The sequence below is a fragment of the Hemitrygon akajei genome, chromosome 3, assembly GCF_048418815.1.
Source record: "Hemitrygon akajei chromosome 3, sHemAka1.3, whole genome shotgun sequence".
In the NCBI taxonomy this organism is placed as follows: domain Eukaryota; kingdom Metazoa; phylum Chordata; class Chondrichthyes; order Myliobatiformes; family Dasyatidae; genus Hemitrygon; species Hemitrygon akajei.
The window spans coordinates 108,124,024-108,147,404 of record NC_133126.1 but is presented as its reverse complement, the minus strand read 5'-3'; the positions used below and the strand labels follow the sequence as shown (position 1 = coordinate 108,147,404).

At 44.0% G+C, this 23,381-nt stretch overlaps 1 protein-coding gene across 5 annotated transcripts in view; it reads right to left on the bottom strand.

The window, feature by feature from the left end:
- The window catches only part of ephb1 (EPH receptor B1), a 649,893-nt gene that overhangs the window by 219,712 nt on the left and 406,800 nt on the right, over nucleotides 1–23,381 (bottom strand). For all 5 annotated transcript variants that reach the window (XR_012098311.1, XM_073040563.1, XM_073040562.1 and 2 more), the window contains exon 5: nucleotides 20,991–21,326. Coding sequence is in view for 4 of the 5 variants with exons in the window: in XM_073040563.1 (XP_072896664.1) it covers nucleotides 20,991–21,326 (336 nt within the window). In the remaining variant the exon portion in view is untranslated. The remainder of the gene's footprint in view (nucleotides 1–20,990; nucleotides 21,327–23,381) is intronic.

Genomic DNA, 23,381 nt, shown 5'->3' with positions numbered 1-23,381 from the left:
CGCATGGAGGCTGGTCTCTGTAGTCAAGAAGAATAGATCTGTCGGGATCTGTGGGGATTTTATGGTCACGATCAACCCAGTTATGAAAGCAGACCAATACCTCTGTCCAGGATAGAGGATATCTTTGTATCCTTTTTAGAAGGAAACAGTTCAGCAAAGTGGATTTAGCTGAGGCCTACCTATTGATGGAGACAGAAGAAGAGACCAAATTCATTCTCACCACAAACACTCACAAGGGGATTTATCGTGATAGTACACTTATTTTTGGAATAGCATCTGCACCTGCACTCTGGCAGAATGCCCTTTATTTGAACCAGGTGCTGCAAGGCTGCCCAGTCAATCAGTGTTACCTGGATAACAGTATTATTACTGGTAAGGATGACAAGGAACATCTCCAAAATCTTAAGACTGTGTTAAAAAATTTGAAGATAATGGGCTCTGAGCATGACACAACAAATGAGAATTTGTGTATTTGTGTGTGTCTGTGTGTATGGGTGTGTGTGTGTGTATATGGGTGTGTGTGTGTGTGTCTGTGTGTATGGGTGTGTGTGTGTGTGTATGGGGGTGTGTGTGTGTATATGGGGGTGTGTGTGTGTCTGTGTGTATGGGTGTGTGTGTGAATGGGGGTGTGTGTGTGTCTGTGTGTATGGGTGTGTGTGTGTATATGGGTGTGTGTGTGTGTGTCTGTGTGTATGGGTGTGTGTGTGTATGTGAGAGAGAGTGTGTGTGTGAGTGTGTGTGTGTATATGGGTGTGTGTGTGTGTGTGTCTGTGTGTATGGGTGTGTGTGTGTGTATGGGGGTGTGTGTGTGTCTGTGTGTATGGGTGTGTGTGTGTATATGGGGGTGTGTGTGTCTGTGTGTATGGGTGTGTGTGTATGTGAGAGAGAGTGTGTGTGTGAGTGTGTGTGTCTGTGTGTATGAGTGTGTGTGAGTGTGTGTGAGTGTCTGTGTGTCTGGGTGTGTGTGTGAGTGTGTGTGTCTGTGTGTATGAGTGTGTGTGTGTGTGTCTGTGTGTATGGGTGTGTGTGTGTGTCTGTGTGTATGGGTGTGTGTGTGCGTCTGTGTGTATGGGTGTGTGTGTGTGTGTGTGTGTGTCTGTGTGTATGTGTGTGTGTGTGTCTGTGTGTATGGGTGTGTGTGTGTGTGAGTGAGTGTGTGTGTATGGGTGTGTGTGTGTGTAAATATATATAAAGTTAAGATGCATTCTTTATTGAGTTGGAGTTTACAGCTAAGCAGGGAGGAGTGCTGTGTATTGAATATATCAATAATATTTGTATACATTTTAAAATATATTGTTAGATTAAGCATTCTTGTTCGTTTAGAAAATCCATTACGGGTTATGTGTAAAAGTACGTGAGTATCACGCCGTGCCATCACACTTGTGCATCTGTAAACAGTAAAAACAAAACTAAGGCACACAAGCCCGGCTCCGTGGTTTTTGCTTTCACTTAGTTTGAAGTTCTTGAATTACAAAACATAACTTCCTACAAGGGTAGATGCGGAGTTGAAGTTTTCCCTCGCCGGATCTTCTTGGACTGATAAATTTTTAGACAATAAGGAAGGTGAGGAATTTGAGGTCAAGGTAGGAAATGGCACACAGATGATCAGCCATGTTCTTACCGAATGGCAGAACAGCAATGAGGGGCTAAATCACTTCCTCCTGGCGTCTGCTTCTTACATTCGTTCTCAGGCACAGTTCCCAAGGGGGACAGGGAGCTGTCCGCAGTTTCTTGGCCAATATTTCTACCTCACTCAGCATCTCTAAACAGCAGAAATATGGTCATTATCACAGTAAGATTTGTTGGATCTTGCTGGGCACAGATTGCCAGTCTTGCTTCTTGGGTTTCAGCATCAGCTGCACTTCCCTGGAACAGAGGGGGCTGTGGAGATGACTAACCGAGTTAAATAAAATGATAATCGACAAAATCAGAGTGACATGGCTTAATTCTCCTTCTCTGTCACTAACACAGAGATCTACAGAGCACTGGAATAAGAATCAGAAGTGAAGTAAAAGAACCTGATCACCTGGAGTGTGATCAACTGTCTGAGAAGACGGCAGTGGCAAAAACTCCCGGCACGTTTAGGATGACTTGGCTATGTATTGCAGTTTACAAGTTATGGTTTCAATTCAGAAAATGGGATCAAGCAAGACAGTTCTACAGTTGGCACAGATTCAATATATCAAATATTAAGGGGGGAATATCTCATCATAATTTCCATATTTAACTATAGTAAGTGGACACAAATGATAAATTCCAAAGTTGCTGTTGGTCCTTTGGATCAGAGGATATTAGAAGGTAAGTTTGTAAAAAGGAGCAGGGGCATACATCTTTTGCTGAGGTCAAAGACTACTATTAATCAGGGCATTGTACACAGAAGTAAGGAAGTTATATAACATCCAATGGAATATTATCTGCAGTTCTGGTCACCAAGGTATATATGAAAGATGTAATATTGCTGGAGAGAGTGCAGGAAAGAAATATTTTTCCAACTCAGAGGTAGATAAAACTAGAAAACATAGATTTAGGGTAAAGGGGGAAAAGATTTAGAGTAACTGTACAAGGGCCATCTTCAGCCAGAGAGTAGTGAGTACCTGAGAGCAAGAAACTGCAGAAGACTCAGTCAGATCCATCACAATGACAAACAACCCAATAATCACTCAGTCCCCTCGATCACAGGGACAAACCTCCCCATGATCACTCAGTCAGATCCATCACAATGACAAACCTCCCCATGATCACTCAGTCCCCTCGATCACAGGTACAAACCTCCCCATGATCACTCAGTCCCCTCAATCACAGGTACAAACCTCCCCATGATCACTCAGTCCCCTCGATCACAGGTACAAACCTCCCCATGATCACTCCGTCCCCTCGATCACAGGTACAAACTTCCCCATGATCACTCAGTCCCCTCAATCACAGGTACAAAACTCCCCATGATCACTCAGTCCCCTCGATCACAGGTACAAACCTCCCCATGATCACTCCGTCCCCTCGATCACAGGTACAAACCTCCCCATTATCACTCAGTCCCCTCGATCACAGGTACAAACTTCCCCAAGATCACTCAGTCCCCTCGATCACAGGTACAAACTTCCCCAAGATCATTCAGTCCCCTCGATCACAGGTACAAACTTCCCCATGATCACAGGTACAAACCTCCCCATGATCACTCAGTCCCCTCGATCACAGGGACAAACCTCCCCAAGATCACTCAGTCCCCTCGATCACAGGTACAAACCTCCCCATGATCACTCAGTCCCCTCGATCACAGGTACAAACTTCCCCATGATCACTCAGTCCCCTCGATCACAGGTACAAACCTCCCCATGATCACTCAGTCCCCTCGATCACAGGTACAAACCTCCCCATGATCACTCAGTCCCCTCGATCACAGGGACAAACCTCCCCAAGATCACTCAGTCCCCTCGATCACAGGTACAAACCTCCCCATGATCACTCAGTCCCCTCGATCACAGGGACAAACCTCCCCATGATCACTCAGTCCCCTCGATCACAGGTACAAACCTCCCCATGATCACTCAGTCCCCTCGATCACAGGGACAAACCTCCCCAAGATCACTCAGTCCCCTCGATCACAGGTACAAACTTCCCCAAGATCACTCAGTCCCCTCGATCACAGGTACAAACCTCCACAAGATCACTCAGTCCCCTCGATCACAGGTACAAACTTCCCCAAGATCACTCAGTCCCCTCGATCACAGGGTCAAACCTCCCCAAGATCACTCAGTCCCCTCGATCACAGGTACAAACTTCCCCAAGATCACTCAGTCCCCTCGATCACAGGGACAAACCACCCCATGATCACTCAGTCCCCTCGATCACAGGTACAAACTTCCCCAAGATCACTCAGTCCCCTCGATCACAGGTACAAACTTCCCCAAGATCACTCAGTTCCCTCGATCACAGGGACAAACCTCCCCAAGATCACTCAGTCCCCTCGATCACAGGTACAAACCTCCCCAAGATCACTCAGTCCCCTCGATCACAGGTACAAACCTCCCCAAGATCACTCAGTCCCCTCGATCACAGGGACAAACCTCCCCAAGATCACTCAGTCCCCTCGATCACAGGTACAAACTTCCCCAAGATCACTCAGTCACCTCGATCACAGGTACAAACTTCCCCAAGATCACTCAGTCCCCTCGATCACAGGTACAAACTTCCCCAAGATCACTCAGTCCCCTCGATCACAGGTACAAACCTCCCCATGATCACTCAGTCCCCTCGATCACAGGGACAAACCTCCCCAAGATCACTCAGTCCCCTCGATCACAGGGACAAACCTCCCCAAGATCACTCAGTCCCCTCGATCACAGGGACAAACCTCCCCAAGATCACTCAGTCCCCTCGATCACAGGTACAAACCTCCCCATGATCACTCAGTCCCCTCGATCACAGGTACAAACTTCCCCATGATCACAGTCCCCTCGATCACAGGTACAAACCTCCCCATGATCACTCAGTCCCCTCGATCACAGGGACAAACCTCCCCAAGATCACTCAGTCCCCTCGATCACAGGTACAAACCTCCCCAAGATCACTCAGTCCCCTCGATCACAGAGACAAACCTCCCCATGATCACTCAGTCCCCTCGATCACAGGTACAAACTTCCCCAAGATCACTCAGTTCCCTCGATCACAGGTACAAACTTCCCCAAGATCACTCAGTCCCCTCGATCACAGGTACAAACATCCCCAAGATCACTCAGTTCCCTCGATCACAGGTACAAACTTCCCCAAGATCACTCAGTCCCCTCGATCACAGGTACAAACCTCCCCATGATCACTCAGTCCCCGCGATCACAGGTACAAACTTCCCCAAGAAGGTGCAGTCATCATCAAGGACCCTTGCCAACTGGGATGTGCCCTCTTATGTTACCTCCACTGGAAAGGAGATGTAGGAGCCTGAACGTTTACCTTCAACTTTAATGTGCCCAGTACTCAGTTCATAAAGTTTCCTCCCCTTCAACAACAGATTTCTCAGCTGTTGACAAAGGCAAATTCCTAATGTTTGCACTATTTAGTTTATTTTGGTAATTCATATTATGTTTTGTTGGAGCAAGAATGCCAATGGATCACTCGGATTAAATGTTTTTACTGAGTTACGCCAGTCATGGTCGAGCTGGAGAAGAACAGAGGAAGTGACGAACCAGGCTGACTAAAGCGCACACTTGGAAACCAATGCAGAATACACATCGGTGGCCTCTGAGCTTCCTTACAGTTCAGGTTTGTCATGTGGTGAAACAAGACATTTCCTATCAGTCAGTGATAATAGATATGATTCTAATCAAGAATTGTTGAAGCTAGGTCACTAACAACATTTAAATAGAACATAGAACAATACAGCACAGTACAGGCCATTCGGCCCACAATGTTGTGCCCACCCGTAAACCCTGCCTCCCATATAACCCACCTCCCACCTTAAATTCCTCCATATACCTGCCTGGTAGTCTCTTAAATTTCACTAGTGTATCTGCCTCCACCACTGACTCAGGAAGTGCATTCCACGCACCAACCACTCTCTGAGTAAAAAACCTTCCTCTAATATCCCCCTTGAACTTCCCTCCCCTTACCTTAAAGCCATGTCCTCTTGTACTGAGCAGTGGTGACCTGGGGAAGTGGTGCTGGCTGTCCACTCTATCTATTCCTCTTAACGAAGTATCTAATCGAGTGCCTAGGCACACAAGGTTGTGTACTGAGTGCTGAATGATGGGTCCCCACTGATCAGTGTGAATGAGTTGAGCTGAATGGTCTGTTTTATGCTGTTCATTTCTGTGACTCTATCAGTCAGTGATTTTTGTGAAAGATAAGAACATAGCTGTCAAATCTGTCAGATTTCTTTGAGGGTGGCTGAATTGACAGTGAAGGACACCTCTGGATTTCATGCTGTCGCAAGTTGGTTGGTCCTGGGATCGGATGTCCATGCGAGGAGGAGACACGACAGCTGGGAGCTTGGTGACCCATCATTGACTAGTCTGGCGGCCGATACTGAAAACTGGAGCCCGAAGGTCAAATGGAAGTCTGGAAGTCAACGCCCAATGGCGGAAGCAGCCCGGCGAGCTGATCAGCAGTTGGAGGACTTTCTCTGTGTCTCAGTGGGTGAGAGAGACAAGGGGATTGTTTTGTTTTGCTGTTGTTGTGTTCTCTGTTGTTTTGCTGAGCATCGTGGGTATGCTACGTTGGCACCGGAATGTATGGAGACACTTTCAGGCACATCCTTAGGTGTGTTGGGTGTTAATGCAAAACAAATGCATTTCACTGTATGTTTCCATGTATGTGTGATAAATCTGAATCTAAACCTAATTTCAACAGGTAAACCTGGATTTCGTAAGAACAATAGGATCATGCTAGCAAGTAAACTGGATTTGGTAGGACCAATAGAATCATGTTGGTATGTTAAGAATCCAAATAAAGAACAAAGGGATCATTAACATATAACAAATCTCCAGAAGCATTCACATCAAAGCTAGTGCACAAGAGTGAGTGAGCTCAGAGTGGACACAAGAGTGGGTGGGCACAGAGACTGGACACAAGAGTTGGTGGGTACAGAGACTGGACACAAGAGTGGGTGGGCACGGAGACTGGACACAAGAGTTGGTGGGCACAGAGACTGGACACAAGAGTGGGTGGGCACAGAGAGTGAACACAAGTGGGTGGGTACAGAGAATGGGCACAAGAGTTGGTGGGCACAGAGAATGGGCACAAGAGTGGGTGGGCACAGAGACTGGACACAGGAGTTGGTGGGCACAGAGACCGGACACAAGAGTGGGTGGGCACAGAGACTGGACACAAGAGTGGGTGGGCACAGAGACAGGACACAAGAGTTGGTGGGCACAGAGACTGGACACAAGAGTGGGTGGGCACAGAGAGTGAACACGAGTGGGTGGGTACAGAGAATGGGCACAAGAGTTGGTGGGCACAGAGAATGGGCACAAGAGTGGGTGGGCACAGAGACTGGACACAGGAGTTGGTGGGCACAGAGACCGGACACAAGAGTGGGTGGGCACAGAGACTGGACACAAGAGTGGGTGGGCACAGAGACAGGACACAAGAGTTGGTGGGCACAGAGACTGGACACAAGAGTGGGTGGGCACAGAGACTGGACACAAGAGTTGGTGGGCACAGAGACTGGACACAAGAGTGGGTGGGCACAGAGAGTGGACACAAGAGTTGGTGGGCGCAGAGACTGGACAGAAGAGTGGGTGGGCACAGAGTGTAGACACTTGAGTGGGTGGGCACAGAGAGTGAACACGAGTGGGTGGGTACAGAGAATGGGCACGAGTTGGTGGGCACAGAGACTGGACACAAGAGTTGGTGGGCACAGAGAGTGGACACAAGAGTTGGTGGGCGCAGAGGCTGGACACAAGAGTGGATAGAAGAGTGAGTGGACACAGAGGGTGGACTCAAGAGGGAGTGGACACATGGGTGGGTGGGTGGGCACAGAGGGTGGACTCAAGAGAGAGTGGACATGGAGAGTGGACACAAGATGTTTCTGTTGTTGGGGTGATGTTTCCTTTGGATTGGCACATGGAATTATCACATTGTAGCCATGAGTGAGACTTGGTTGCAGGAGGGGCAGAACTGACAGCTCAATGTTCTGGTGTACCATTCTTTTAGATATGATAGACCAGGAGGTATGAAACGGGCAGTGGTGGCATTACTCTTCAGGGAAAACATCATGGCAGTGCTCAGACAGGACAGACTGGAGGCTCGTCTATTGTGGCTTTATAGGTAGAAATGAGGAATAAGAAAGGGATGACCACATTAATAGGATTATATTACAGACTGATTTTATACAAAACTTTCAACAATTGCATCTTCTAAATCTTCATTTTCATCGTAACGTTCAATATGATTGTCACGACTTCCAAATTCTTCGTAGTCCCTAACTTGTTGAAAGGATATAGAGAGTGCTAACCCAGGTGCAGAGCAATGGCACTAGACAGAATAACACACAAACTGCTGCAGGAACTCAGCAGGCCAGGCAGCATCTATGGAAAAAAAAAACCATTCCTGTTCCGATATGTCCATCCACGACCTCGTCCACTGTCGTGATGAGGCCACACTTAGGTTAGAGGAACAACACCTTATATTCTATTTGGGTAGCCTCCAACCTAATGGCATAAACATCGATTTTTCATATTTCCAGTAATGCCCCCTCCCCCATTTCCCATCCCCTATTCCCTCTGACATTTCATCTCCTTGCCCGCCCATTGCCTCCCTCTGGTGCTCCTCCCGCTTTATCTTTCTTCCATGGCCTTCTGTCTCTTTCACCAATCATCTTCCCAGCTCTTTGCTTCATCCCTCATCCTCCAAGTTTCACCTGTCACCTTGAGTTTCCCTCTCCTCTTCTCTACCTTTTAAATCTATTGCTCCGCTTTTTTTCTCCAGTCCTGCTTAAGGGTTTCAACCTGAAATGTTGACTATACATTTTTTCCATAGATGCTGCCTGGCCTGCTGAGTTCCTGCAGCATTTTGTGTGCATTGTTTAGATTTCCAGCATCTGCAGATTTTCTCGTTTGTGATTAGAGTAACAGAATAACTAGAAGGGCTGAAGGGTCTATTCCTTTGCTGTACTGTTCTGTGTTCTATGAATCCAAGCAGATATGCTCCAAATGTGCCAGTGGCATGTAATCAGGCAGAAGTTGGGAGCTCACCGCTGGCTGCAATTCTGGGTTAATGGACTGAATGACTGGCTGCTGTGCCTCACTTTCAAAGCCTCTGTAATGAACTAAGAATGTAGTCGAGTGTACTGAGGTGATGAACTCTATTTTATAAATGTTTACTTTTCTCCTTTGTAAAGTTCTCATTTAGTTTGAGCACACAATCTCAGTTTCAAAGAGGAAAGTCTACTGACTTGAGCCAAGCTTACATTAAAGTGATGAGTTTCCACAAATGGATAAAATTGTGTGCAAACTGTCAGTGAATTTTATATACATTCTTTCTTACTGTGCGTTTCTATCTCTTTTGTATTCCCTCTGTTTTCTTTTCTGTGCTGGATTAAACCTCAGTTATTCTACACTCTCCTCAGCTGGCCTTTCTCAGTCGCAGCCTCTCACTGGCTTGGATGCTAATGTCATCACCAGGTCACCTCTCCTCTGGCTGGGTCTTCATTCACACAGTCAACAACTCGTCGTATAACATCTTTCAAGCTTGAAGCAGAGGAAATAGGAGAAGAAACGGCCAGGGAGCAACATAGCAAATTCTGGAGTAGTTTATTTCAAACCGAATACATTGTGTTCCTTCTTGTCCCTGATCCTGTTTCTGCGTTTGCTTCCCATCAACTATTCCCTGCACTGCACCACTTCCATTCCTCAACATGGCCCCGAAATCCTCAGCTTCTGCATCTACAGATCGCAATGGCTTCTATAGGAAAATGGTGAGTGCGTGGAATGGGCTGCCGGCAACGATGGTGGAAGTAGATATGATAGGGTCTTTTAAGAGACTCCTGGATAGGTACATGGAGCTTAGAAAAAAAAGAGGGCTATGGGTAACCCTAGGTAATTCTTAAAGTAAGTACATGTTCGGCACAGCATCGTGGGCTGAAGGGCCTGTATTGTGCTGTAGGTTTTCTATGTTTCTATGGCGGTGTGTTCGATCACAACAGTTTCTATGGAGTCAACCATGGATGATATTGTCTTTTATAAATATAGTTCTGACGATCACAAGATCCTGCTGGACATTAAGAACTTAAAGTACTGCAGGTCTACCCCATCAGCGAGTTGCTAATTAGTGGAGAAACTGTAAGAGTTGAACTTGCTGTGGACCATGCTGCTGCCTGCGCCAGAGAGGCGTCGGATGAGTCGGTGCGCGAAGCGGTGTGAAGCTAACAGTGAGTGATCATCTCGCCACTTTTCTTGTGACCGCAAGACCCTGTTGAACGTTGTTATGTAGAATGCTGCAAGTCCGATTCAATGATTTATTGGTAGTTGGCAGGGGTGGATGGTGGGGGAGCTGTGTGGTCTCAGTCATAGCGAGAAGCAGTGTCACCTGTTTATAGCAGCTCAGGAGAGAGGTGACGGAGCCATTACGCTCCACCGGAGACGATGTGGTGTAGAGTCCAAGCTGGAATTGGTACTGCCCCCACCCCACCCCCGTGTTCGCTTGGCAGAAGACAAGTTGTATTATGTTTAACTGCAGACTGCTGCAACATTCATAGACGCAGGGACTTGGACTAAATATGTTTTTGTGACAGTATTTTACTGATATCTTATATGTGCTATATGTTCTTTATGCTGTGTATGACTGTTGGTACTGTGTTTTGTAGCTTGGTTCCAGAGTAATGTTGTTTCATTTGGCTGTATTCATATGTGGTTGAATGACAATTAAACTTAAACTTGAACTTGCAGTGACCTCAACTCTCAAGCTTAGAAAACCTAAGTATGGTTGGTTGAACTGGAGCCAATTCCTACACACTATCATCCTTAGTACTTGATGGTCAGCAAGGGCAAGATGGACTGAAGAGCCTGTTGTTATGCTAGATGATTCTAGGATATCTGACATATTGGGCCATTTTATGCTACAGTTATGACAGGCAAACAGGTTCAAATGTTCTCAAACAGAAGATCTGGCATATATCAGGCAAACCAGCCTCCTCTCCATTGACACTGCCTGCACTTCCCGCTGCCTCAGGAAAGCAACTGGCATAATCAAGGTCCCTCCTAGCTTGGACATGCTCTCTTCTTCCCTCTGCCATTGAGCAGAAGGCACAAAACCTTCAGAGTTTGTTGCACGAGGCTCAAGGACAGCTTCTATCTTGCTGTTATCAGATTCCTGAATGTCTCTCTCATACGGTAAAGATAAACTCTTGAGCTCTTTTTAGCCCTCGCACGCTCTTTGTCTACCTCACTGAGACAAAGAGCATTCCGTTTTCTCTTTTCACTACCTTAGTGTACTGATCTGCGGAAATATCTATCTGGGTGACACATAAGCATAAGACTTTTCACTCTGACTACACGTGACAATATAGTATTAAACTGATTCCAATTCCAAGAAAACAACAGAACACTGTGAATACTCAGCAGGTAACATCTGTGGAGAGAGAAACATAGTTAATATTTTGGACTGACGAACTCTCATCAGGGTTGAAAAAGGTTTTAAATCAAACCTATTTTCTGTTGCAGAGATGTGTAAGGATGATAGAGCAAAGGGAATGTCTGTGATAAGGTGGGGTCCTTGTGAGATTGAATGGCAGAGAACAGGAAAGCCTTGTTAACATTGGATGATCTGTTACTGTCACAAAGGAACTCCCTGGGAATTTCCAACACTTTATTTTATTTTAGATTTCCAACAATTACTGCGTTCTTTATTTCATGTCCTGCAGTTTCTTTTTTTCTCTCAACTCTTTTAAAATTCATCTTTTTCTTCTAATGCTCCTTGATTTAACAAGCCTCCTGTTTCTCCTCCCCAGCTTCTACCTCCACAAAGCCCCCACAACCATGACCACCACCTCGTTAGCTATTCAATCAAATCTCCCCTTACCACTTCCTATCTCCACAATCCCCAGACAGTCAGCACCACCATCTCGTGTGGATTCGAACATGTGTGGTCCCCACCTGCTACAGGTGCTATCTGTTTTTCTCTCCACCCTTCCCTTCTCTGCAAGTTAAAATAGATTTGATTTCTAACTTTTCTTGATTCTGATGGAATATCAACAACCTGGAATGTCACCTTTGGTTTCTCCCTCCATGGATATTGCATGACCAACCGAACATTTCCAACATTTTCTGTTTTAATCTGAGATTTCCAGCTTTAAGATCCACAGATTATGTATTAATAATAATGTATGTATTATATTATATTATTATTATATATATATTATATATTTATATAATAATTATGTATTTAAATCATGCTTATCACTTGGCTGAAAGTGTTATCTACCAGCATTTACTAAATTCCTGCTCTTGCCAAATTCTCCTTTCTCTTCTACTTTGCAAGTTGCCTCTTTAGTACAGTCATCCTGGCCTTGACTTACGTCCCACCCAACCACACTGGAGGCAGTCAAGGAAGGAAGAGGCAAGCCATGATCAGATGACTCATAGTCATCTGGGACCATCAAGGTACAAAGGTCTCAAAGCAGACAGCCTGACTGAGCGGAAGCCGAAAGGAACAATTGAGAAGCAAGGAGGTAGCTAAGTTCAACGGAGTCTAAATTCACTGCTCCAAGGAGATGTGGAAGGAACTTCCTCTGCTGTGGGATCTACTTTCTAAATAAAACAAAAGATTTAGAGAAAACTCCAGCTGATATCACCATTTGATTTATAAATATGCATGGAAGTACACTCTCTTTCAACACTTTATTAAATTTCTTATTAATGTAAGCCATAAGGGAAGCATTAGATCACCAAAGCGAGAGGCAGGTTTGCAACACTTTACATGCTGTTTACTGAAAAACTCTTCAGAATACAGGCTGGGAAATGGCAAATACTCCCTACTCTTCTGGGAATATTTGGATAATAGTATCCTTCAACACTTTCTGCGAAACTAATGGAACTGCAGAGACTGGGACACAATTCACAACTAAAGATGACATCCTGTTGCAGTCTGCTGCTGCAACAATTGAGCATACCTCACAGTCAGTGGGCCAAACACTCAACTGTTAGCTATTTCCAAACCAAAAAGGCAGCATAAGGCTGCCCTTTCTATATTTGAACACAAGAGAATAGGAGCAGGAATAGGCCACCTGGCCTCTCAAGGCTGCCCCATTATTTAATATGATCTATGCTGCCCTCAACTCCTTTACTGTGCCATGCCCAACATCCATTCCCTTCACTTTGTCCTGCCTCCATAACCCTCTGGAGTAGAGAATTCCAGAGATTCACTGCTCTCTGAAGGAAGTTTCTACATTTTAAATGACTCGCCCTTCATCTTGAAACCTTGATCCATTGATTGAGATAGTCCACTACTGAAAACATCTCAATATAAAGGAGAACTGTGACATTTCGAAGCATACGATTTAAGATAGCGTTGGTGAAGCACGGTGTCAACTTGCTGGCAAAAAAAAACTACAAATTACTTTATTAATCACACTTTTTCTTGGATACAATAAATAGCCTGTAACTTCCCTTTCGGAGTTGAGCTTTTGAACCGCCTGTACAATTTGGCAAATTTGTGATGTGGACAGAAGTCTCAGAAGTGCAGGATGGTGGTGGGTATGGGCCAAATCGAGGCTGTCGGGCCCAGGCCCGAGAGTGGAGAATGAACCAGTGTTTAGCCTTAGCTAGAGCTGACTTGGAGGTAATTTGAAGTGGCACTACCGAGGTAAGGCAGAGTCAAGTCAGCAGGGTCCAGACCCAGGCCCAAGAACAAGGAATGACCCAAGGTTTGACTAATTTAAGCACCAGGCCAGATTGAAAAGTTCAGGTACAGGCCAAATAGAGGCAGTGGGTCCTGGACCCCAGAGCATATCGAAGCAGCAAGGGGGCCTAGGTGCAAAAGTGAGGAACAACCTGAGGTTTAGCTGATTTAAGCACCAGGCAGATTGAAAAGGTCAGTGTCGTGGAGCTGGTGAAGAGGAATGTGAGGAATGGCCCAGTGTTCAACTTGTTGCTCCATGAAATTTACTTGTCTTTGCGCTGAATTAAGGCTGCAGCCTACAACTAACTGGCTTCTGAATCGACTGCAGTGATGACTAGCTTCATGGCTGTGCACTCACTTTTGTGAACTTTAGTTCTGAATCTATTTACTTACTTTTATTGTTTTCATGATTTGTGTTTTTTTTTGGCTCATTGGGTAATTGATGGTCTTCTTTTAAATGGGTTCTATTGGGTTTTTTTGTTTTGTGGCCACTTGTAAGAAGGCAAATCTCAAGGTTGTATGTAGTATATATATTTTGATAATAAATGTGCTTTCAACTTTGATACTGTTTTACAAACAGCTATACTTGTGAATTTCACTGGGTTGAGTAACCCAGTATCTAATTTTAATAGTTTGTCCGCTATATAAAATTGGATTCAGCTGCTCCCTGCTGAGTTTAGCTGGTATTGTGGATAGATTTGCTTAATCTCCTGTAAGTTTTAATGTCAGCCATAATCAGGTCAGAATCAGAATCAGATTTAATATTACCCATATGGCATGAAATTTGTTAACTTCATAGCAGCAGTACAATGAAATAATGATAAATAAATTTAGAGAAAAATGAGTTCCAATAATTATATACATGTTTATTAAATAGGTAAGTTAAAATATGTAGTGCAAAATAACAGAAATAAAAAGTAGTGAGGTAGTGTTCATGTCACATGAAAAGATTCTGGGCATCTTGCTGCTACCTGGAACCCAGAGTAATTTTGACTGCTGACTGTGGCCAGGTGCAACAGTTAGTGCTACTGAATTGCAAGTCTAGGGTTCAATTCCACCCCCAAGAGCTGTCTGTGTCAAGTTTGTGAAGCTTTCCAGAGGGTTTTGTCTGAATGATATGGTTTTTATTCACATCCCAAAGATGCAACGGTCAGTTACTTGACTGCTGATAATTATCTGATATCACCAGGGTTCCTCACTGCCCATCATGACACATGGCAGAAGATTGGTGTTAAAAGAGGCTTCACTGTCCCCACAAAGGCTGTGATATCAAACTGATGAACACTTGATGCAAATTAACAGTGAGTGATATTCCCAAATGTTGAATTCTTCCACCTTGTTAACTTGAGAAAGCAGTGTTGCTGGAAACATCCCTTACTTCAATAACACTTCCAGTTTGACTGCCATCACCATATAACAGCAAGCAGCTGTGCTGCGATCTCAGAATCCAATTTCAATCGTCTCACCTCTGTACTTGACTCCCAGTGCTCAATCAGTGGTGTGAACAGGCACTTGCTCATTTACAGAGGATACTGCATCAAGTGAAGTCAGAAATAAGGAATCTTACTCATTAAGGAAGCAACCTCTCTTTTCTCAGTAAAAGCAGTTGACAAAAATTCCACCATATTACAACTACACACACAGTTCTACATATTTATTGGGAGCATACCTGAGTTAGGCATTGAGTTAGTTATTGGGCTTTGGGATTAGATGAAGTTTATTCAGCTTGTGGATAGGTGGGAAGTCACACTTATCCCTGAGATTTGCAGAATGTATTTCGAAATAAACAGAACCTGTGTCAAACAAAAAACACAAGCTTAAAGATGATTCTATAGAGCACAATCATAAAAACAGCACGTCAAATGCTGTGAAAACTCTTCAAACGTAAGGGAACGTACTACTTAAGCATGAAGTGCCTCTCCTTTGCTCAACTTGTTCTGGTTCTAACCTGTGAGTTTATGGCACATTAATGAAAGTAGAACAACTTAAGGAGCCACAGAATTAATTCACAGTGGGAGAACATTCTGTCCATTGAGTCCATGCCAGCTCCCAACAAAGCAAATCCCACCAGTCCCATTCCCACTCCAAATCCCATCAGTCCCATTCCCACTCTCCTCTGACTGATCCCACCAGTCCCATTCCCGCTCCAAATCCCACCAGTTCCATTCCCACTCCCCTCTGACTGATCCCACCAGTCCCATTCCCGCTCCAAATCCCACCAGTTCCATTCCCACTCCCCTCTGACTGATCTGTATCACGTGTCTCTTGATTCTTACCCATAATAAGGGACAAATTACAGTATTTTATAAACAGAAATGCACATTTATGTGGGATGTGGGAAGAAACTGGAGCAGATGGGTGAAGCCCACAGAATATGCAAACTCTACACAGACAGTAAATATGAATTACTGGAGCTGGAAGGCATCGTTAGTAACCACTGTGCCATTCATGGAGAGATAACTGACAATGAGATCCTAGAATAGGCAACTAAAAATTTGACCAAACACAGAGGTTTGAGGATTGGGGAAAGAATTCTAAGGGACCGCATAGTTGGTTAGACAAGGACTGATTAGGGATAGTCAACATGGCTTTGTGCGTGGTAGATCATGTCTAACCAATCTTGGAAGTTACCAGGAAAGTTGATGAAGCCAAGGCAGTAGATGTTGTAATCATGCACGTTAGCAAAGCCTTTGACAAGGTCCCTCATGGGAGGTTTGCCAAGATGGCAGTTGCTTGTCATTCAATACGAGGTAGTAAATTGGATTAGACATTGGCTTTAAGGGAGAATCCAGAGAGCCCTCTCTGTCTGGAGGCCTGTAACTTTGTGACTAGTGATGTGCCACAGGGATCGGTGCTGAGTCCATTGCTGTTTTGTCATCCATATCAATGATTTGGATGATAATATGGTCAACTGGATCAGTAGCTTTGTGGATGACACCGAGATTGGCGGTGTAGTGGGGAGTATGAAGACCATCCGTCCTGGCAGCAGGATCTGCACCAGCCGTTGAAATAGGCTGAAAAATTGCAGATGGAATTTAATGCAGACAAGTGTGAGGTGTTGCAGTTTGTGAGGACAAGCCAGGGTAAATCTTACACTGTGAGGGTAGGGCGCTGAGGAGTGTGGCAGACCAAAGGGATCTAGGAATACAGGTCCATAATACCTTCAAAGTGGTGTCACAGGTAGATAGCGTTGTGAAGAAAGCTTCTGGCACATTGGCCTTCCTAAATTAATGTATTGAGACAGTAGTTGGGATGTTACATTGAAATTGTTTAAGACATTGGCAAAGCCTAATTTGGAGTATTATGTGCAGTTTTGGTCACCTAATTACAGGAAGGATGTCAATAAGATTGAAAGAGTGCAGAGAAAATTTACAAGGATATTGCCAGGACTTGAGGACCTGAGTTACAGAGAAATGTTGAATAGGTTAGGATTTTATTCCCTTGAACGTAGAAGATTGAGAGATTTGATAGAGGTATACAAAATTATGAGGTGTATAGATAGTGTAAATGCAAGCAGGCTTTTTCCACTGAGGTTAGATGAGACTATGAGAGGTTATGGGTGAAGGATGAAAGGTGAAAGGTAAAATATTTAAGAGGAACATGAGAGTGTGGAATGAGCTGCCAGCGTACATGGTGAACGTGGAGACAAATTCAGAGAAATTTTTAATGATATATGGATGTCTATGGTCCAGGTGCAGGTTGATGGGACAAGGAAGATTAATAATTTGGCATAGACTAGATGGGCCAAAGGGTCTGTTTCTCTGGTGTAGTGTTCCATGACTCTATGATTGAATTAAAAATAAGAAAGGAGTAGAGGGTGCAGGAACCTTATGGCCAAAGAATTTGAAGACACCTAAAGGTCAGCAGAGTACATAGTTAATGGAGCTTTTGCATCTGAACACAGGATAGCCAGATTAATCCTGACCATGGTGCTGTTGATGTAGAATTTACTCATTCTCTCTGTGACCAAGTGGGTAGTTTTTCTTATGCATTATAGATTCCTTCCACTTCCCAAAGAAATGCATTTCAATAGGTTATTTCACCAGTGTAAATTGCCACCAGTGTGTAGGTGGATGGTAGAATGTGGGCGAGTTTAAAGGAACCTTGAGATTAGTAGGATGAGTGTGGACAGCTGGATGGTGATTACAATGACTTGGTTGGACAAAGGGCCTGTTTCCATGCTGTATGAATCTGTGAAATATGTCCAAAGTTCAAAAAAGTTCACAAAATAAAATTTACCACATACAACCTACAGATTCTTCTTCCTGCAGGCATACTTAGCAAATCTATAAAACAGTGACTGTAACCAGGAGCAATGAAAAATAAACTGTGAAAATGCAAATATCAATAAAGAGCAATAAGTAACAAGAGCATGAAATAACAAGATTAAGAGTCCTTAAAGTAAGAACATTGGTTGTGGGAACACCAGGAATAGTTATCCCCTTTTCAGATATGTATCAGTACAAACAAAATCCAGAATGAGTTGATCAAATTATTCAGTGAACAAATGCCTCACTGCTTTGGAGAAGGGAACAGGGTACAATCTGACCAAATGGATGACAATTTGATAACAGTCATTGGTCCTGAAGCCAATCCAGGCCATCTGTCTGGGAGAATGGGGCTTGAAGTGTGACAGAATACAGGAAATATGATTCTATTGTACACTAGGATGCAAGGATGAACCCAGGTGGAAATTACTAACGGTGGAAGAGTTTGGACCCTGACCCACTGCTCCAGGACTACAGTAGAGACCACAGTGACATTCAGCTTTGGCATGGGTGTGATTTCACAGGGGTCTTGACAAAGTGGATGAGGAGAGGACATTTCTCTTTTGGGAGGATCTCAAATGAAGGTCCCAGTTTGCAAAAGGTTCCTTTCATTGACAGCAGAGATGAGGCAAAATTTTTCTCTAAGAGGCCTGTGATTTTTGGAAAAGATCAAAGGGTGGTAGAAGCAGAGTCTTTGAATATTTTTTTCAGGCAGACTGAGACAGATCCTTGGTTTGCAAGGTCGTGAAATGTAGGTAGGGATTGGAGGTTGAGGTCAAGCCACCAAATTGCTTATTTCTCTTCCTGATGCCCTATGTTCAAATGCTTAGATCAATAACTTTTTAGATCAACGAATTTTCAGGGATTGATGCTCATAACTACTGTGCTAGATAAAGATGGTTACCGGATCTGCAACATAGAAAGACAGTTTGCACTTGGCATAGTATTGAGCAGAGTAATAACATGAGCAATTTATTGAATATGGTATAAAACAAAGCTCTATGCAAGGTGATGACTCATGTTAAGCAATATGCAGAGTGAACTGTTGTCCAATGCATTAATAGTTTTGAAATGTACAATATGTCCTTGATGGGAAGGGAAGTTTGATTAAATTGATGAGTAGGTAAACGGTGATGAATTGACATGAGGTATATGGTTAAAGACATGAAACACTGAAAATTTTCAATGAGTCATAAAGTGAATTTGAAATAAAAATGAACTGCTCTCAGTAATGGTGACCATGAAAACCACTGGCCTGTTGTAAAAAAAAATTCATTCACTAATGGTACTCATGGGACAATTGGATCCTCAAATTCCTAACCGGAAGACCACAATCTGTGCGGATTGGTAACAATATCTCCTCTTCGCTGATGATCAGCACTGGTGCACCTCAGGGAAGTGTGCTTAGCCCACTGCTCTACTTGCTCTATACCCATGACAGTGTGGCTAGTTATAGCTCAAATACAAATTTGCTGATGATAGAACCATTGCTGTATCTTAGATGGAAATGAGAGGGCATAGAAGAGAGTGAGATGTACCAGCAAGTTGAGTGGTATCCCAGCAACAACCTTGCACTCAGTGTCAGTAAGACGAAAGCTGATTATGACTTCAGGAAGGGTAAGATGAGGGAACACACATCAATCCTCATAAAGGGATCAGAAGTGGAGAAAGTGAGCAATTTCAAGTTCCTGGGTGTCAAGGTCTCCAGGATCTAGCCTAGTCCTAACATATCAATGCAGCTATAAAGAAGGCAAGGCAGTGGCTATATTTCATTAGGAGTTTGAAAAGATTTGGTTCGTCAACTAAACAACTCAAAAACTTCTACAGATGTACCATGGAGAGCATTCTGACTGGCTAGATCACTGTCTGGAATGGGGGCGGGGGAGCTACTACACAGAATTGAAAGAAGTTACAGAAATTTGTAAAATTAGTCAGCTCCATCTTAGCCTCCATAGTACCCAAGACATAGAACACAGAAAACCTACAACACAATATGGGCCCTTCAGCCCACAATGCTGTGCGGAAAATGTACTTACTTTAGAAACTACCCAGGGTTACCCATAGCCTTCTGTTTTTCTAAGCTCCATGTACTTATCCAAGAGTCTCTTAAAAGACCCTATAGTATCCGCCTCCTCAAGGAGCCTTCACATCTTCAAGGAGTGGTGCCTCAGAAAGACGACATCCATTATTAAGGACCCCCAGCACCCAGGGCATGCCCTCTTCTCATTTTTACCATTAGGAAAGAGGTACAGAAGCCTGAAGGTACACAATCAGTGATTCAGGAACAGTTTCTCCCCTTCTGCCATCCAATTCCTAAATGGATATTGAACTCACGAACACTACCTCACTTTTTTATATGTATTATTTCTGTGTTTGCTCTATTTTTAATCTATCCAATATACATCTATACATTTACATCCCTGATATATTTAGTTTCTTCCCCCCCTCCTTTTTTTTCTCTCTCTGCCCATCACTCTTTGCCTGTTCTCCATCTCCCTCTGGTGCTCCCCTCCCCCGTTCTTTCTCCCTAGGCCTCCCGTCCCATGATCCTTTCCCTTCTCCAGCTCTGTATTCCTTTTGCCAATCACCTTTCCAGCTCTACGTTCCACCCCACCCCCTCCGGTCTTCTCCTATGATTTTGCACTTTCCCCTCCCCCTCCTACTTTCAAATCTCTTACTATCTTTCCTTTCAGTTAGTCCTGACGAAGGGTCTCGGCCCAAAACGTCGACAGTGCTTCTCCCTATAGATGCTGCCTGGCCTGCTGCGTTCCACCAGCATTTTGTGTGTGTTCCTTGAATTTCCAGCATCTGCAGATTTCCTCGTGTTTACATTTACAGTAATTGGTTTTATTTATTTATTTCTATATTATCATGTATTGCATTAAACTGCTGCTGCTAAGGTAACAAATTTCATGACAGATTCCGGCGATAATAAACCCGATTCTGATTCTGAATTGGCCGATATGTGACTCCAGCCCAAGCATGTGGTTGACACCTAAATGCTTTCTAATCCAGAAAAACACTCAGTTCATAGGCCGATTACGAGGCCCCAAAACATCTTCTATCCTGCTGTTATAAGACAATTAAACAATCCCCAAGTACGGACTCTTGATCTCATTATCTAACCCATTATGGCCTTGTACTTTATTGCCCACCAGCACTGTAGTTTCTCTGTAACTGTAACTCTTTATTCTGCATTCTGTTCTTGCTGTCCCTAGCACTGATGTGATGTACAGATAACATGCAAAACGACTGTTTTCATTGCATCTCAGTATGTGTGACAATAATAAACCAATTTACCAGGAAGGAATGTACTTTCCTTGTAGGCAACAATATGCACAACCTGGGAACAAATCAAACACAATGGGCCAATGATATGGTCTGTCAGCTACTTACCAGCCTGATTGGTGGTTACATTGACTGACACGTGTTGCGGCAAAAACGTACTCTTGCCCGAAACTCCGTTGACAGCCTGAATCTCAAAGGTGTATGGTGTGTGTGCCCAGAGGCTACTGATGAAGACTCTGGTTTCAGTCAGACCATACTGCCTGGGCACAAACTCGACGTTCTCATCACATCGGGTGCATAACTTGCGGTTGCTGTGGCACTTCTTGCAGATGATGTTGTACATGACGTCGTCACGCCCACCAACGTCACGTGGTGGGTGCCATTCCAGAGTGATGGAGGTCTCATTTACACTGGAGATCACATTCCGTGGGCCCGAGGGAACACCTGCAAACAATGACAGAATGATATGAATATATCGCCCCAACAACAAACAGAGAACAGTGCAAACAGTGCAGCATCAATATAGTTTACATTTAGAGCCTCATAAAAGAATTACCGCAAATGAGGTCATCATCCGGCAAACAATGCAAGAATTGGTTGGTCAATGTTGCACCCTAGCTTACTGTAATCCTCTGAATACTGCTAAGGCCTGCTCAGCCACTTTGTAAATGGGTTTATAGAATCAGCTCTCACCTCCACTTTCAACAGAGCATTACAGGTCCTAATAAATCTCCAAGTGAAAATATTTCTTATTATTGCCACTCTATATTTTAGTCTCTGAGAACAATATGAGAGCATCCTTCAGGAGGGTGAACCCACAGTAAGCATCTTGCCACACAGTGCACCCTGTCAAGAACTGAGGCACTCATGCTAATCATCTGGCTGGACTGTTTACTGACATCTCACTTCAGCAGTCTGAGGTACCCAACTGCTTTGAGCAGGCTCCAGTCGTACTGGTACCCAAGAAGACATCATAACCTTCCTCAATGACTATTGTCCAGGAGCACTTATATCCACTGTGTTGAAATGCAGTGAGAGGTTGGTGATAAAGCATATCAACTCCTGCCTGAGGGGGGACTTGGAGCTGCTCCAATTTGGCTACAGTCACAACAAGCAACAGCAGATGCCATTTCAGTGGCTTTTCATTCAGCTCAGCAACATCTGGACAATGAAGATGCATACGTCAGGATGCTCTTCATTGATGATAGCTCAGCATTCAACCGTATTTTCTGCACAAAACTAATCACTAAGCTCCAAGACCTAGACCTGTACAACTGGATCCTTGATTTCCTCACTTGTAGACTCCAGTCAATATGGATTGACTACAACATCACCAGCAGGGCTGTATACTCCGCCTCCTGCTCTACTTGCTATGACTGTGCGGCTAAGCACAGCTCCAATGCCATATTTATGTTTGCTGACAGTACCACTGTTGTTGGTCGAATCCAAGGTTGTGAGGAATTGGCATATAGGAGAGGGATTGAAATTCTAGTCAAATAGAGCTACAACAATAACCTCTCACTCAATGTCAGCAGAACCAAAGAAGGAACCAGGAGGAAGACACCAGAGATCCACGAGCCAGTCCTCTTTAAGGGGTTGGAGGTGAAGAGGGTCAGTAACATTAAATTCCTTTACATTATCATATCAGATGATCTGTCATGGGACCAGCACACAAATGCCATCACAAAGAAGCCACAGCAGCACCTCTACTTTCTTAGAAGTCTGTGCAGATTCAGCATGTACTCTGAAACTTTAACAAATTTCCATAGATGCACAGTGGAGAAGCTCCTGACTGGTTCATGGCCTGGTATAAAGCAATGGCGAAGACTGGAAAAGCCTGCAGAAAATGGTGGATACAACCCAATTCCTCATAGGCAAAGCCCTCCCCACCATTGAGCACATTTGCAATGAGTGCTGCCACAAAAATGCAGCATCTGTCGTCAAGGACCCCAGCATCCAGCTGATGCTTTCCTGCTGCTGCGATTGGGAAGGAGGGTCAGAGCCTTAGGAACAGTTATCACCTTGAACTATCAGGATCTTGAAGCAGTATGGTTAACTTCACTCACCTCAATTCTGAACTGATCCCGCAACCTATGGACACACTTTCAAGAAGTTAACAACTCATATTCTCTGTATTATTTATTTACTATCTATTTATTATTATTATTATTGTATTCCCACAGATTGTATTCTATTGCACACTGGTTGTTTGCCAGTCTTTGTGTGCAGTTTTTCACTGGCTCTTTTGTACTTTTTCGTTCTATTGTGAATGCTGGCAAGAAAACTAATCTCAAGGAAGTGTATGGTGATATAGATGTACCTGATAATAAATTTACTTTGAACTCTGAGATCTGCTGTAAATGACCATGAATAATCATGTCACATTTCTTACACTCAATAATGAAAGTAAGTTTTTATTCTTACACTCACTTTAGCAAAACCTTTATAAGCAGCTACTTCAGCAGCAGCTTGTTTCTGTTCCACTAAGAACAGACTACA